Source organism: Diorhabda carinulata, chromosome 7 (assembly GCF_026250575.1).
Source record: "Diorhabda carinulata isolate Delta chromosome 7, icDioCari1.1, whole genome shotgun sequence".
Taxonomy (NCBI): domain Eukaryota; kingdom Metazoa; phylum Arthropoda; class Insecta; order Coleoptera; family Chrysomelidae; genus Diorhabda; species Diorhabda carinulata.
The window spans coordinates 7,874,667-7,891,455 of NC_079466.1; the positions used below are offsets into that span (position 1 = coordinate 7,874,667).

The 16,789-nt window shown below is 31.1% G+C and overlaps 2 protein-coding genes across 2 annotated transcripts in view; both read left to right on the plus strand.

Annotated features, from left to right (window-relative positions):
- The window catches only part of LOC130896701 (zinc finger protein 830), a 286,395-nt gene that overhangs the window by 40,778 nt on the left and 228,828 nt on the right, over positions 1-16,789 (plus strand). The gene's annotated exons all lie outside the window — the stretch shown is intronic.
- LOC130896696 (tyrosine-protein kinase receptor torso) overlaps positions 7,268-16,789 on the plus strand; it is a 60,922-nt gene continuing 51,400 nt past the window's right edge. Inside the window, exon 1 of the mRNA XM_057804958.1 lies at positions 7,268-7,489. Within this exon, the coding sequence (XP_057660941.1) occupies positions 7,370-7,489 (120 nt within the window). The 5' untranslated portion in view covers positions 7,268-7,369. The remainder of the gene's footprint in view (positions 7,490-16,789) is intronic.

Below are 16,789 nucleotides of genomic sequence, written 5' to 3' on the forward strand. Positions count from 1 at the left end.
CTTTTGTGTATAATATGATGAATAGAATAAGATTTGTCAATGACATTACCAATAAATTGGAATGTTTGTTTTATCTAAATGAACGTGCTTTTCTAAAAAAGTTTTTTGGCTCAATTTAGGGCATTATCTGTTTAATCTGATTAGCTTCGGGGGTCTTCCTTCATCATTATAAAAATAACTTGATCTTGCAGATGGACATACTTCCCAATACCAGCTACATAAGGCAAAACTTCACGTTTGGACCAGATACATTTTATTTCAAAAACTGTTTTAGTAATATGTGTACAACATAAAAAACGTACTTTTAACATAAATTAAACATTTTTTCTGCAAATTAATTATGTGTCCATTTTTGGTACACACGGTCCCATAGAGAGTTAAAGTCGGTTTGACTTTGTACGGGCCATGTGTACCAAATTTGGACACGTTACTTTTTTACTGAAACAGTATGAGTAGCAAAAAAACATTTGCTACATATAAAATTATTAAGATCTTTGCATGGAATACAGTTTGTGGACACCTTTTTAGCACCAGTCATAGCCCGTGCCCGTCCAAATTTTTTAGCAATATCTCTATAGTATGATGAACACCTTCTACGTTGCTTGATATCTTTAAGACAGTGATTAGCTTCTGTTCGTTGTGATGTCCTGTCATTTAGTACCAAAGCCAGTACCAGTTCTTCACGAAATTGTGTAATGGACATTTTCTCCCTTGTGACTTGAATAAAAAGGAGATGGGCATTTACAACTGCCGTGTTTGTTAATAACTCAAAAATAATTTTATGGTACCACTTGATTCCTACAAATAAACAAATATTATTACACTTTGTTTTTACAAAAATGCTTCACTTTACAAATATTTTTGAATCGTAGATGCATATGCTGCTTTCTGGTCAGAGAAATCAATGAAAGATTTGCTTTTATTTATTATATATTTTATTAGGTTTTTTCATAGTGCTTCTTCTCGTAACTACATCTTGCATTTCTAGAACATCTTTAGTGGTCAAGAACAAAATATCTCTTATCCCTTCATTTGCCTACAATTACATTTGTGTTGCTCTGCAATGTGTTGGATTAAATTTTCTTTTCGGTCTTAGAGTAACAATTAAGTGAGTACTCGCTGTATTTAGTTTGCGAGTGAGAGAAACACTTTTATAAAAATAATCAGTTACCAGTGTTCTGCCTCTATTTAGTAAAGATGCCATAAGTTCCATTACCACATCTGTTGCAACACCTGTAGTTCATGGTCTAGTTGATTTTCCCCCATATAATTTCAGTATATAAATATAACCACCATCAGCACATAGTTTGTATACTTTGAGACCATATCTATGACGTTTATTGGGAATGTACTGACGAAATCCAAGTCTACCACGAAATGGAATCATATTCTCATCTAAACATACATTTTCTTGTGGAAAACACCATTTTGAAAGTTTGTCTTCATTAATTCAATAAATGCACTTACTTTGTACAACTTATCATCTTTATTGTAATTTTCATTGTCTGTAACATGCAGAAAATGGAGAATAGATTCAAATCTATTTCTGCTCATTCCACATTGGGTAGTAATACCATTTTTCTAGCAAAGATTATTGCTCCAATAGTCGCAAAATTTGGGTTTTTTGTCTAGACCCATCCAAACAGTCAGCCCAAAAAAACATTTTAGCTCTGTACACGTTAAATCTTTCCAATTAGCAATCAAATATTGTTTTGTAATTTTTTCGTCCGTGATACCATCAACTAATTTTTGATGATAGTACTTATTTGATTCCTGAACAAGCAGATCTGTAATATTTTGATCAACGAACAAATAATAAAAATCAAGTGGTGTAGTTAGTGTTTTTAGATGTGTAGTAACATTAATATCTTCTACCAGTTTATATGTAAATTTATTCAATTTAAAGCGATTTGTCGTTTCCCACTTAATGTTTACATCTGGTGTGTTACGTGAATTATTAGCAGCTAAATCAGAATCAATATTAACTGATTCGACATAAATAAACTCATATCCATCGAGCACAACCTCTTCTTCAATATATTTACTTGTCGATGGAAATGGCTCTGTTAATGGTATTATATTTTTATTTTTTAGGCTTATCTGAATAAACATATTTTCCTTTCCTTTTATGTACCAAGTCACTGTCATCAGAGTCAATATCACTATCTTCTGGGTCATAACTTTTACCGTACAAATTATCATCGCTATAAAAATCACTATTTTCTAATATTTCTTCTAGTTCTTTTTGTGTTAAACCTTTTTTGCCATTATTAAACGGTATTAAAACAATGAAATTAATAGTATAAATCAAACACAACTTACAACAAAATGTCAAAATCTAAATATTATTAATTAATCTTTGTTTGTATTTTTTTTGTGTGATAGGTACCTAGTGCATGAGCAAAATGGCTTCGGTTTAAATGGGGTGATACTTTAATCTTCAAGTTTCTAGATCTTAACAGCAGCACGAATGCCTTTGGAATCAAACCCTTGTTATTTACAACAACAAAGATGTCAGAGATACTGCGATTCAAGCAATAATTGTCGATATGGAGTGAGAAGGGTTAAGAATTGACGATATAAAAATCAAAATAAAAAAATGTACGAACTATGTACAAAAAGGAGTCAACTTGGTTTTAAAGTCTATGAAAAGAGGGGCTGGAAGTGCTGACATTTATTAGCCCAGGCTAGTTTGGTTCAAAAAAACAGATAGTTTTCTAAGATATCCAACTCCTCACCCAACATTTTTTTTTCTAAATATCTCTTCTCAATATTATTTTTATTTCCTCAAATAAAATATTCTTAATTTCCCGTACACATCTTTGTACTACTTTATTTGGAATCATTTTGAAAAAACTACCAATTCGGTCCGATCGATATTTCAACCGTATGAACGCAAATCGCTTGCGATTTTTGTCGGCCAACTAAAATTGTTCAATTAAAATCGCCTCGTGAGAAAATTGTTTCAAAAATTTCTTTTTTTATTTGCAATCTGCAAAATTTTCAATGAGCAAGTGGCTCTAAGCAATATTTAAGTTAATTTGTTGGAAAATTGGCAGTGACAATTTCCTTTCACTTAAAAAAATAGTTTGATTGGGGGATAACTACACAACACATCACTATGACACTAAAATCTGTCAGGCAGATCGCACAGAAGATGCCTTCTAAGCTTTCCTTGGATAACAGATCTCATTAGAGGTTGAGCAAATGCGTTGGGATGGGTTTCAATGCGGCGAGAATATTTCTGGGAGAAGTGAGATATTTTTCTTTAATTGACTTAATATGGAGGTCACAAGCAATAACGTTGTTGAATACATACCACCTATCACAAGGGCGGATCAAGCTTTGGTACCAGGAGGGGGTCACATAGTCGTGGTCAAGTCAAGAACTTATAATTTAATTTTGATAACAATAGATACAAGTAAAAAGTAGGTATTTTATTAATGTACGTAAGTACTGTACTTAAAAATATTTATTCTTTATTGTACACTTGAAAAACTTAACACATAATAACTTGTACATATACACGTACATATTGCCATCTTCTCTTGAAGACATCCAGAGAAGCACTACCACGCACGGAATGAGGCAGCCTATTTAATATTTATATTCCATAACCGTGGTGAATGATTTGCCATAACAGCTAGAGGTATATATATATATATATATATATATATATATATATATATATATATATATATATATATATATAAACGGTGGTTATGTTTATAGTCTGCTGGTTGTTAAAATCTTCGTTCACTTAGTTAACTACTAAATGTTATACCTACATATTTCACACGTTGCCTTGATTTTTTTAAAAGTATCTATAAATATATATAATTATTATTTTAATCGTAATTTTGTTTTATATATATAGCTAAATAGCTAAATAGCTTAAATAGCTAGACGGTTTTTCAAATTTATGGTATATTAAATAAAAATGTAAGGGTACCTAATACTGTAAAGTAATATCTAAGAAAGAAATATCGTGCTATATGTTTTATTCAAATACGTATCAAAAGTTATAGAGTAAATTCATACAAAACGATATAAATAATAATAATAATAATAATCTTTATAAACAACACAAGGTCCTTTCCTGAATAAATTCTCTGTTTTCAAAAAAGGTGGTTGAGAGGGATATAAGGGCGGATGAATTTTTATTTTAATCTAAATCGGAATCTGATTCTGACGAGGACGAATCAGCTCTTAAATTTATTATTAGAGGTTCCACTTGTTTTTCCATTAAATTATCAATGTCCCACATTTTATTTCGAAAAAAGCGGACATGTTGGATTGCCTTACTCCAATTGGTTTGGGTAACATTATTTAAAGCTTTAGTAAATAAAGTTTGGAAATCACTAATTTTAAATGTTGTGTTTTTCCTTGCCACCTCACCCTTGATTTATGCCCATATGAGTTCAATTGGGTTGAATTCACAATGGTAAGGTGACAATCGTAAAACAATTTTATTTTTCTCTTTGGCCATCTCATCAACGACATATCTTTGGACTAATGGTCGATTCTCTTTAACCAATGCCAATAGTTCTGCCTGCACCATATTGTTTTCAAAATTAATATTTCGTTCAATAACTTGGTTGCAATGAGGAAAATCGCTCCAGTTTTTATAAATAATAAATATTTATTATGCTTTGTATCCTCAGATGCATTTTGTCAAAATTCTAATAGTATTAAAGCAATGAGGCGTTTAGAAATGATTGTTCTTCAGATTGAATAACGTAAATAGACAGTTTAAATTTAGTTCCATGAATATCACAGCCACTTTTAACAATAAAATTTATTTTAAAATAGAGGATAGTCAATGTATAACATAACTATAATACCACATATTAAAGAATAATAAAAATTAAAGTACATGTTTAACATGCGCTATTATACAGTCACATAATTCTTACTGTAAAAGCGCATGTTAGGTTAGAAATGTAGTTTAATTTTTAATTTTCATCAAAGTAAATAAATAACATAATAAAACATAAGCTTGAAATAATTATTAATATAAAATTTTTAGAATATAATAATAATGAATTAATGTGACGTGCAGCTGTGTGAACTTGACTTTCTCAGACATTGCTTCAGACAATACGAATCGTTATAAAAGGTACCACTAGCATCCCATGAGTCGATCACGCGTTTTTTATTGCTCTCACTACCGACCGGCCAGATTATAGTCTGCTGGTTGTTATCATTGGTTCTATTTTCTCTATTTTATAATATTTCTAAAAACTTTGACATAACAGGTAATATGCGGTTTGTAAGATGTAATCTCTTCGGGAGGTTTCCCTGGCGGAATAACGGAAACCGTATGTCAATATCTTTTTTCCTACTCAAGATATCTTGTAAAAAATGTTAATTTTAAACAATTTTTAATATAGATTACCTATTATAGTTATCAGCAAAGAACGGATTTTAAAAAGTTTTAACTAATTAAAATTTATTATTCTCACTCCATTAAGTATATTTTAAATCATTATTCCAGTATTACTTGGTACTAGTGTCAAGGAATTTGAATTGCAAATAAATGTGAAACTAGATAGTGGGCAATAGAAAAATAACAAAAAAGATATAGGTGTCAAATTATTATACTTAATAATTTGTTTATTTACGTTTCATTGCAATTTGTTCGAATAAAATTCAATATAAATCTTAATAATATACTATTCTAAATAAAAAATGATTCTCATAAACTAAGATACAAGAGGCACGAATTTTAAATTCGTAACAAATACAACTGTTCCTCAAAGACGCCATCCAAATACACCGTTTCAGAACGACATGAAATGTAAACCTCAGAGGACAGCAAAAAGAAAAAGCTTCCGTGCGATTTAATCTTTAATCTTAATAGTCAGAGTAATAGTAATAATTATTAGAAAGGTAGAAATAGTCAATGTTTGCTAATTTAGCTACCACAATAGGTAATCTATATTCAAGGGGTAATTTACACTTTTTTCTATAATGAAAGAGAGAGACGCTTTATTGTCATAAGAAAATTTCACAAATTATTGGACAAAGCGGTACAATTTTATATTACATAATATAAAATGTCAATTTGGCTTAATAAAAATTATAATATTAATTTCTTACTCCACTAAATTGAAATATGCCAATCTATGGTAGATTGTAGAATTGTGCCATTTCAAGCAGAAATGCCTTTGACCATCTCCGGAACTTATTTAATGTATTTGCTAAATATATATATATATATATATATTGTTTGTTGGAACCAAACAAACGCATTCTAAAAAGAGTTCTACTATTTAAACCATAAATGTAACGAATAGCTCTTTTTTGTAATTTGAAAATAGATTCGAAGAGGCCCCTAGAAATGCAAACCAGAGAAGATGCTTTTCGAACAACGAGTAGTAAGTTATTAAACCAGAACGAGAATCGAGCTGTTCTGTAAAAGATTCAATGGCAAAACAAGCGGAGAATAAGTTTTTCGCCTAAGTCTCTACATAGGAAGCAGATACCGAAATGCGGTTTCCGCTATCCTTTTGTTAGTTAGATTTACTTTATTATCTCTCATTGAAACTGCTCCCTATAATGTGATATTTTCCCAGGCTCGCATCGTACATAAGAGCAAAGTCGAGTGGTGCACAACAGCGCCGAAAAGCCTCATAAGTAAAAAAAAGATAAAGCCTCAAACAACATTTTAACCTCAAAATACCACGCAGATCCACAATCTGACCGCGAACGATGTTCAAACGTTCACTACTAGAACGATTACACCAACACTATGCCATTCGCTTATTAACTGTATCTGCTCAATTTGTCTTCCAATAATGTTTTAACAGTACACGAATTTCATATTTATCACACTCCATACCACTTCCTATAAAAAATAAAAAGGAGCTGCGTCGTCAATAAATAAGAGATATATGAAAACCAACATTTTCATACACAGATTATATTCGCCTTACTTCTAACCTCCACACAAGCAAACAACAGTCAAATTTCTCTATAGTAAATGTAATTTAGTTCATATCGTGCAGATGGCGTAGTTAGTTTGGTAAACGACATGTTAATCTGAAGATTAGAAATTAATCTTTGGAATAATCATAAACTATTTTACTGCATTATTTTGTAAAATTTATAGAAACTCTCATTGAAATATTTTCTATATGCATTACCAATTCTTAAAAAGTATTCAATAACCTGACATAAATTTCATTTGTTCTATCTACCTTACCTATAAGAATATAATTACAATATCATTATCTCCCTGCTTATTTGGTTTACCGCCAGTATTGTTTTTACCCGAGAACAGAAAATATCTATTGCAGTACAACGTTTTGTACCCTATGGCTCAAATGTGCAGCACGTTCATAATAAAACTCATAAATATAACAAAATGAAGTTCTGTGAAGTGATACTTATCTTGACATGTTCTGTTTTCTTTGTTTCTTGTGGAAAAAATGGCTCTGAAATTTTGAATGGACATTGTTTAAAATGTGACACTGGGGTTAATAAGGTAAGATCATTATTTTACCTAGTTACTTAACAGGCATTGATAATATGTATTCGTAACTTGAAAATGTACATTTTTTAACCAATTATCTCCTATTACGAAATAGTTATTTACGTTATACGTCCGGGAAGCAATTTAGAACGGTACGAGATAGATGTTTATGGACGAGGCGACGAAGGAGCCGAGTCAAGAATTTCTAATCGAGTACCGTAATAATAACGTATATCGTAATATATTTTTTTTCACACTGTTTTCAGTATTGATTAAAAAGCAAAATTATATTAAAATATTTGACAATTTTACTGAAAAATATCTCTTCTGATTATTTTCTTATTATTTAAAAAAATAAAAGTTTACAGAAGTTACTAAGGTAACATTGTAAATAAAGGCAGACTTATTGAATTTTTGGAAATCTTAGTGTACTGTAAAGTACAAGGATTCCGTAAAGTGCCATTTTTCGGACACAAATTAGTACTGAAAAATCAACTTTACAGTTCAGTACAAAAAAAAAGGTAGATTAAGCTTCTATGACATCACGTTTCGAATGTAGATGTATTTACTAAATCCCTATATTACGCAGATTACTTTTTTTACGTAAGCTGCAAAATAGAATGTCAGCTTGAGTTATCAGTTGAATACAGAGATTAATCAATCAGATTAATTTTTGTTATTGTTCCTGAACCAGTACCATAAAACTTGAAAAGTAAATATTATTTGATGTGATTATACTTCAGTCAAATTATCATTTTACCATTCTATTAAGGATAACTACTAGTCCTTTTATGTAGCGCCAATGTTGTCATTTCTCCTTCTTGTATTCATATGCATAGATTGATTTTATAGGGCTTGATTCGTAATGGTAAGAAGGTAATATTAATACTGTACCACGAGTTCATACTGTGGTTTTTTTTATATTTCTGTGCATATATTTTTGTAGTAGGCGATGTTATTTTAATTAACCGTAGTAGAATTCTCTTTCTCCTTGCTTGGGCGCAAAACGCTGGTTTTATTTGAAGTATTAACCATGAAGACTTGTTTCCACATTAAAAGGGAATTTCCAGCATTTTCAGAGGTCAACAACAAATTACTGAAAAATAAACCAGACGTCCTATCTAGAAAAATAGGGAATATAAGAAAATTTTCCTGTGCTCCTTAAAATTTGCACTTTCATGTATTTCAAAGAGCATTTTAATAAGATCCAATCAAAACAAACCACTTTTATTTCTTTAACCAATAACACGGTTCCAACTCTCGGATCGGTTATTTTTATGCTGGAAAAGACTGATAGATTTGGCTTGGTTGGACACTCCCGTATGTTGGAGCCCTTTTAAAATTAAAAGAGAGCTTCCATTTAATTTCAATACTAAAAACTCTCTTTACAGTACTACTACATCAACACTCACAATTACACCGACTCATGCTCGTTTCGGTAACAAAGTTATTGTCTTCAGAGACTGAATGTAAACTGAAACCGCGCGTCAGACAGTATAATTGTGAGTGTTGGTATAGTGGCAGTGTAAACAGTGTGTCCAGTAGATATAAATATCACTAAAGGTTCCAGAAATTCCAGATTATTTAATTACAAGCCATTAAGAATAGAAAAGTTGGTAAATCCGGCACATTATTTGGTTTCACTAAATAAATGCTTTTGGTTTCATACGATCCTTATACTCGTCTCCTCCATCCATCATTCGCCTTCATTTGATGAAAAATCTGATAAGTCTGAAATAATTAACTACTTGATGAGAAATGTGCCAGTATGAGCCGAAGAACAAGATATCCTATAGCCATATTTTTTCATTTACTTGACATCAGTGGAATAAATGCACATGCTCTTCATTAAGTCTCAACAAATTATCCAAAACTTAAAAAGTTTCATTTCGTTAAATTATAAGCGGATGAATTAATTACACCGCTCCTTTAAAGGAGAGTAAAAAAAAACAAGAATTTCAAGATATAATTAAATATAAGAAAAATTCTAAACATTCTTGGATCAAGAAGTTGGATCTGAAAAAATAGAAAAAAGGGAAACATATTAAACGTGTTCGTTCAAAATTTCTATGGTGTTGCATGTGTTATAAACCCACTGTGCTAGCAAAAGTGTGCCCGAAGAGTAAGCAAAATATTTAGAAATTTGTAGATTGGTGTAAGAATCATCTGTTTAGTTTTCAGAATAATTTTTATGCCATTCAATTTTTTTTATACGGAAGGTGTATTTTGCTTGAGAAGACTGTATTTTTTGTATCATATTTAATTTTTTTACATAATTTTTCTTTCAATTGAATGATATTTTGCAAGCCCCAATAATCAGCACAAAAGAATTTGGAACAAATTTTTTTTACTATAAAACTTTCGCGGTTGTTATAACCACACTTCAGTGATACTTAGCAATATTGATTAAAGGTTAAGAAGTTTCAAGTTATATATTATTTAGATCCAATGAAGTTCATATCTAATAATTTTTGATTCGTCTATCATCATTAAATTCATGAAAACCAAGGAAAAATCTTTGCTATTTGTTGTGTACTGACAAAATTAATCAATCTAACATTAAAATGTTGAAACCAAACATAATTCAGGACCGTGTTTCTCCCTTTCAAAACAATAATAGTATGTGTCTGGTATTTTTTATGGAAATTTCGAACAAGGTGATATTGACCAGATTTAAATTTATAATGACATCAATGTATGCTATTTTTTCATTTTATGTTAATAACCTGACGGTAATTTTGATAACAACTAACCTCACTAAACTTCAAATCTACGTGTTATAAACAATAAATAAAAATGAATACTTTAGTAGCAATTTAACGAATGAATTTTCTATTAAGGATTATGATATGCAATATCTTGATAACCGTATTCTGTATAACTCATTACTAAATCAGCACAAAAATATGGTAATCCATTTTCAAGAACCTACTTTTCAGCACTATAGAAGTGGTAGAAAAATACTGCATCAAACCTAGCAACTGTTAATTTGAGATAATCTGTTCGAATGCTCCCCTTCAATATACTCCCCTCCCCTCACCACACTCGTTTCCATACGTTTTTCCCATTGATCGGAAGCAGTGCTGGAAGTCTTCTTTGATGAGTGCCTTTAGGAGCTCTGCCGTTATTTGCTTTACCGCTTCCATAGACTCAAATCGTTTCCCTTTCAAAGCAGACTTTATCTTTAGAAACAAAAAAAGTCGCACGGTGCCAAATCTGGTGAGAACGGTGAGTGTTCGAGCACTAGAGTGCGCTTACTGGCCAAATACTGCTTCACAGATAGCTCGTTATGGGCAGGTGCGTTGTCCTGGTAGAACCCATTCCGTCATCACGATACCTTTAATTTGCTCTCTCGGCCCTCCTTGAAGCGCTTAATCCACTCAAAACATGCGTACAAGATAGAGAATTGTCCCCATAGGCCTCTCGTAACAATATATAGCATTCATTCGGAGTTTTTTTTTCAATTTAACGAGAAATTTTAGATTGATACGTTGCTCATGTGTTTCGTCATACATGGTTTTCGGCACGAGAAAAAACAAGTTCGTTTCAAACCGCTACTGCACAAATACTATAATCGTAACATAAACGTGTTTTGGACGTGCATAGACAAGATATCTGGATACTCAACACACAACTCGTTTTTTAGCCCATCCGTCTAAGCGCGCAGTCTCTTTATTTAATAGAAAGACCTCGTATGTCTATGATTGTATATCGTTTGAGTACATTTCTGGATGGCTTGAGATTTTTTTAAGATAGTCGAAAAAACAGTTAATAACCGTTCAAGTTACTCAAACTTCCCAAACAAAGGACAATATCGCAAGCAAATCAGTAATCTGATTCAATTTGATGTCGGTTAAGCATGTGTGCGATTTCTGGATATGTAGAAATCGATAAGACAACTTTTGAATGACAATTTGAATAACCAAAAATTCTCTTGTTTAAATAAGTATATTTTTACTGATACTTTGAATGTAATTGAATATGACCCCAAGTTATTGGAAAAGTAAAGAATATCTGTCGAATCGCGAGTTTTATTTATGGAACGACGTGCCAATCAAAGAAATGGGAGAAATCTTAGCCGAGAACAAAACAAACTCGTATGAGTAGATAAAAGTTCGAAGCAATGATGATTCCATTTGGTATTTGTCGGATTGTGTACGTTCAAAAGGTTTCTGAAGATCCATCTATAAATTAACATTACTGAATTCATACTGTTAAACCCCCTCCCTTAATCTTCTGGATTCTACGCAGTGAAATTTCTATGTGTTTCCTAAGGTTAAATCTACAATAGAAGGAATAAGATATGAAGCTGTTGAAGCTATGGAAAAGATAGCGGCCTGTATCCTGAAGGAGCTAGAGGACAAACATATCCAACTCTGTTTCAAGTAATGCAAGATTCACAAAGATCATTGTAAGGGTACAGGAGGGGTATATAATGAATGCGAAAATAATATTTTCCAATTACTTTTCCAGTCAATACTTCGCCTTTTTCGGAGCAGTTTTACCCTTTGCAATCCACTCTCATGACTGTTTTTTCGTTTCAGTGTAGTGAAGTGGATCTAGATTTCGTCTAACCAGTATCTAAAAATGAAAACATGCTTAAAAGATGGCATTTTGTAACTATTACATGCGATTAATTCCTAATTTTCTGAAATATGTTTACTACTTAATAAGTTATCGATGAAAAATGTAAAATTCGATTGGCGGAAAGAGAGCGATGAGCCATTTTATACTCTAGAAATAGTTCTAATTTTACTATCAATTTTAAAATACACAAACTTTAACTTTTAAATCATCTTGACCACAGATACTTCAGCAATACTGAACCAAGGTTAAGATGGCCTTGAAATATTTGCTCGAGGAGTTTTAAGAAACGTGAGATATATAACTGAGGATATTAAAAGAACTATTAGCAATCTCTTCTAATGTTACTTATAGCTACTTCATAGTTTTCTGTTAAAACAAACCATACTTACATCTTCAAGTCATTTATTCGTTATAAAAAGTTTGGAGAGAAAGAAAAGTTATCAAAGATTACAGATTTCTTAGTTGAAGACTTGATATTATTATCACAATATTTCAGGTACACATCAAAGTATAAAAACAAAGGGTGGGAACTATGAACTATCAAATTAGATTCAAAAGAGGTTATTACAGTTCATAAAAATTGATTATATGAATATAACGGACGTTATATCAATGTAATGTCAAGATGTCACAAACTATACAAAATGCGTTATTGTAAACATAACCAGTTCATCTATAAACTTTAGAGACTAACATATAAAAGACATTGTAATCAATGCATACAAAAAATGTCTTCACAATTTTTTTTCTTTAGGAAAAGAAGGTGTGACGCGAGACGGATCTTTTCATACAAATAGTTTGTCGAATGATATTGTAATGTTATTCTTATTTATATAAACATTTTTTAACTAAATAACACTAGATAGACTGAAGTATTCATTATCGACTAAGCTATGCATTTCAAATAGAGAATCATTTGAAAGAAAAACTTTGGAGGCAAATGTATGCGTTCTTATTTAGAAAAGAATTTTCGACAACATAATAGGAATTACCCTGAAATTTTTGCAAGAAATAGTTTTGTGTTTTGGTTTAATATGAAACTTTAAAGTCTTTAATAACTTTGGTAGCTTATAATTTGCGAAGCATTATACCTTTTTTGAAGTATATTAAAAACATCCTCTACAATCATCAATAAAAAAAATATCAAATCTCTTTATCATTCTATTAACGGCATTTATCAGTAGCTAGGCTCAATTTTATTATTATTATCTTAAATATAATTCAAAAGTTATTACATAACATATATTTTATTGGAAATAGTTATCAAACATGCCATAATCGTTATATCACATAAATAAAAGATTATCGGTAAGTTTGGTACCAGGATGTTGAAACATTTTAAAAACGTTTCGTATAAACTCTTCAAGATGTCGAAAATAGATTAAGAAGTCATCAATACGATAAAAAAATGGAGCTGCATTAACGAACCATGAAATATAAAAAAAAACATAAATTCAATTATAAAGATTCAAAAATTCTTGAAACGGAATCTAATACACGAAAAAAAGAATTTTTAGAAATGGTTCACATTCAAAAAACGAAAAAGCTATAAATGATAAAAAAGACCTAAATAATTTAAGTAAATTTTATAGCTCTATTTTGTAAATTCTAATAAAACTACAAATAATTTAATTGACAACTGCTGTATAATTGTATAATTGAGATATAAGTACTGGAGAAAAATTAATTTTTCTTATTAGAACAAAGTTCTAGTTTGATTTTCTTCTTATTTTGATATTCATGATGAAGGTGATCTATTGATATAAATACGCGAATTATCACAGTCAATATCGTATTTTCATAAAGACTTGAAGAAAAGTCGTAACATTTTATCTTTATTCCAAAAATTATTAAAAAAACTAATTTTAAACTAATCTTAAAACAGAAGAGACCTAAAATCAAGAACATTTAGATGCATTATATATATATATATATATATATATATATATATATATAAATTATCGCATCACTGGTATTTTAGTATATTTTTTGAATACTTAATTTTAGTTTTTTGGGACAATCTGTATGTATCAACTTAATAGATATTTCTGGTTTCTTATCATGGGCAGAAAAATATCACAATCGAGAACTTCTTTCTAAGCAAATTTAAATTTATGTTATTAATAATGGATGTGCCTCAACGTTTAACAAGACATGTGACGAATGAAGAAGCCGCTAGAATCATCGCTCTTATACAAGATGGTCGTAGTCAAAGATACAACGCCGGAGTAATTGGAGTTCTACAAAGCACCATATCCAGAGTTGTTATTTGCTACCAAGAAACAGGGTAGTTAACCAGAAGATCCGGACAAGGCCGCGGAAAGGTAACTTCGGTAGTAGATGATCGTTATTTGAGGTTAACGGGGTTAAGAATTAGGCATACCACCGCTTGAAGGCTGTAAACAGATCTGTTGGCTGCTCGTAATGTCCTAATAAGCCTACAAACAGTTCGAAATAGGCTGGGAGAAGCAGACGTACGAGCCAGAATGCCAGCTAGAGGTCCACGTCTTTCCAGAGAACATCGAGTAACAAGATTGGAATTTGCTCGAGAACACGCTAATTGGAATATTCAAGATTGGTCCAATATTTTATTCATGGATGAATCAAGATTTTGTCTAAATTCATCAGAGATAGGCGTGTACCATTATATAGGCGACGTGGTGATCAGCACGGTCAGGTTAACTTTTGTCAAACTGAAAGCTTTGGTGGTGGCTCTATCATGGTTTGGGGAGGAATTTCTTTTGAGGGTCGCACGGAGTTAGTACCAATGAATGATGGAAGACTAAATGCTGAGAGGTACATAACCAATATCCTAGAACCCCATGTAGTGTCCTGTATGCCTCATATCGGTGACAACTTTGTCCTAAAGCACGATAATGCTCGTCCACATGCTGCTAGAGTGGTTTGGCAGTATTTAGAAGAAGTCGAGATACTCACCCTGAGTTGGCCTGCACTTAGCCTGAACCTAACCCTATAGACCATGTCTGGGCCCATCTAGGATGGCAAATTCAGCAACATCCGGCACCAATAAGAACACTAAATGATCTTCAAAATGCTCTTTTTAAATTCTGGGAAAACATGCCGCAAGGATACCTGCAGAAGCCTTCCAAAACGCTATTAGAAATTCATTGGCTGGTTTTAGTTTAAGTACCGTTCATTTTTTTGTATAGATGTTTTGTACAATTTTTTTGATATTTTCTATGTTTTGGTAAATCAAACTTTTTGTCCTCTGCAGATTAAACTGATATAAAATAAATGTTGCAAAAGGCGTATCTATTGGTGTTTTAATTCGTAATAATAATAAAATTCGAAAAATAATTTATGTTAATAAATGGTATACTAATGTATTACTTATTCTTATTCTAATTATAATTTTTGCTTCTACACAAACTGTCTAAAAGTGGCACAAGCCTACTTTAAAAAAAAACGAAAAATTAAACCACGGCTTAATTCACGAATGTGATTTTGGTATTAAGAGATCTTGTTATTGTTACATATTTAAGAAATATTAAAAAATTTTTATGAAAAAATTAAAGTTTATTAAACTTTTTAGAAGCGAATAACTCGATAACCGATTGAGTAACACGAATCAAAGAAGAGTAACTTTTTTTGTAGAATATAACGCTTTTTAATATTTTTTTATTATTTCAGTTGTAATATTAGCCCAAAAAAAGTTTACTTTGATTTAATTAACACAAACAAGTGTAACTAGTGCCCTATATTAGCAATGTTAAATTAGAGTGCAAATTATGATTCCTCATGCTAAGAGAACGTAAAATTGCCAATTTTCAAAGAGAAATTGTGAAAACATAAAAAATTATTGCGACTATTTCCTTCGAAAAATTTAAGCCAACCAAAAAGCTGTAATATTTTATGTTTACCTAGCAACGATCAAATTTCAGCGATAATACTGCACTAGTGCAAATTATCGATAATTTGCACTAGTGCCAAGTTTTCGTCTAGGATTAATAAACATCATTTGGTTTTAATTTTATATTTTAAGAAAAGGAACAATTAAGTTTATTTTAAATTAAATTTTTCTCAGGAAATAGTCTGCCAAAATGCCCTCTCGTGCATGTCAAATTGTCTCATAATTTCCTCTTGTGCGCATTCGCGCACTCGAGAAAATTAAATTATCGACAATTTGACATGCACTCGGGACATTAATATTGACTATTTCCTTCGAAAAATTTAAGCCAACCAAAAAGCTGTAATATTTTATGTTTACCTAGCAACGATCAAATTTCAGCGATAATACTGCACTAGTGCAAATTATCGATAATTTGCACTAGTGCCAAATTTTCGTCTAGGATTAATAAACATCATTTGGTTTTAATTTTATATTTTAAGAAAAGGAACAATTATTGAAAATGCAATTAGAATATACAACTTTACTGGAGGCCGACGATGGTGTTTCTATGCTGCTTCCACCACTTCTTATTGTTACTTCGCTACTGTCATTTCGCATTTTTTGTACAATTTCCTCGTGGTGTTCACTATTTACTTGGAGGTAACTCTTTATCGAGGCCTGATTTGAGTGTCCGGTAACCTTCATAATTTGATTTTCTGAGTTTTTTTTTGATAATTTTCAGAAGAAAGATGAATTTTGACGTTTCGACTTTTCTTTAAGTCTTTATTAAAATATGATATTGATACTGACAATTTGCTTATTTATATTGATCTATAGATCACCTTCATCATGAATATCAAAACAAGGATAGTATC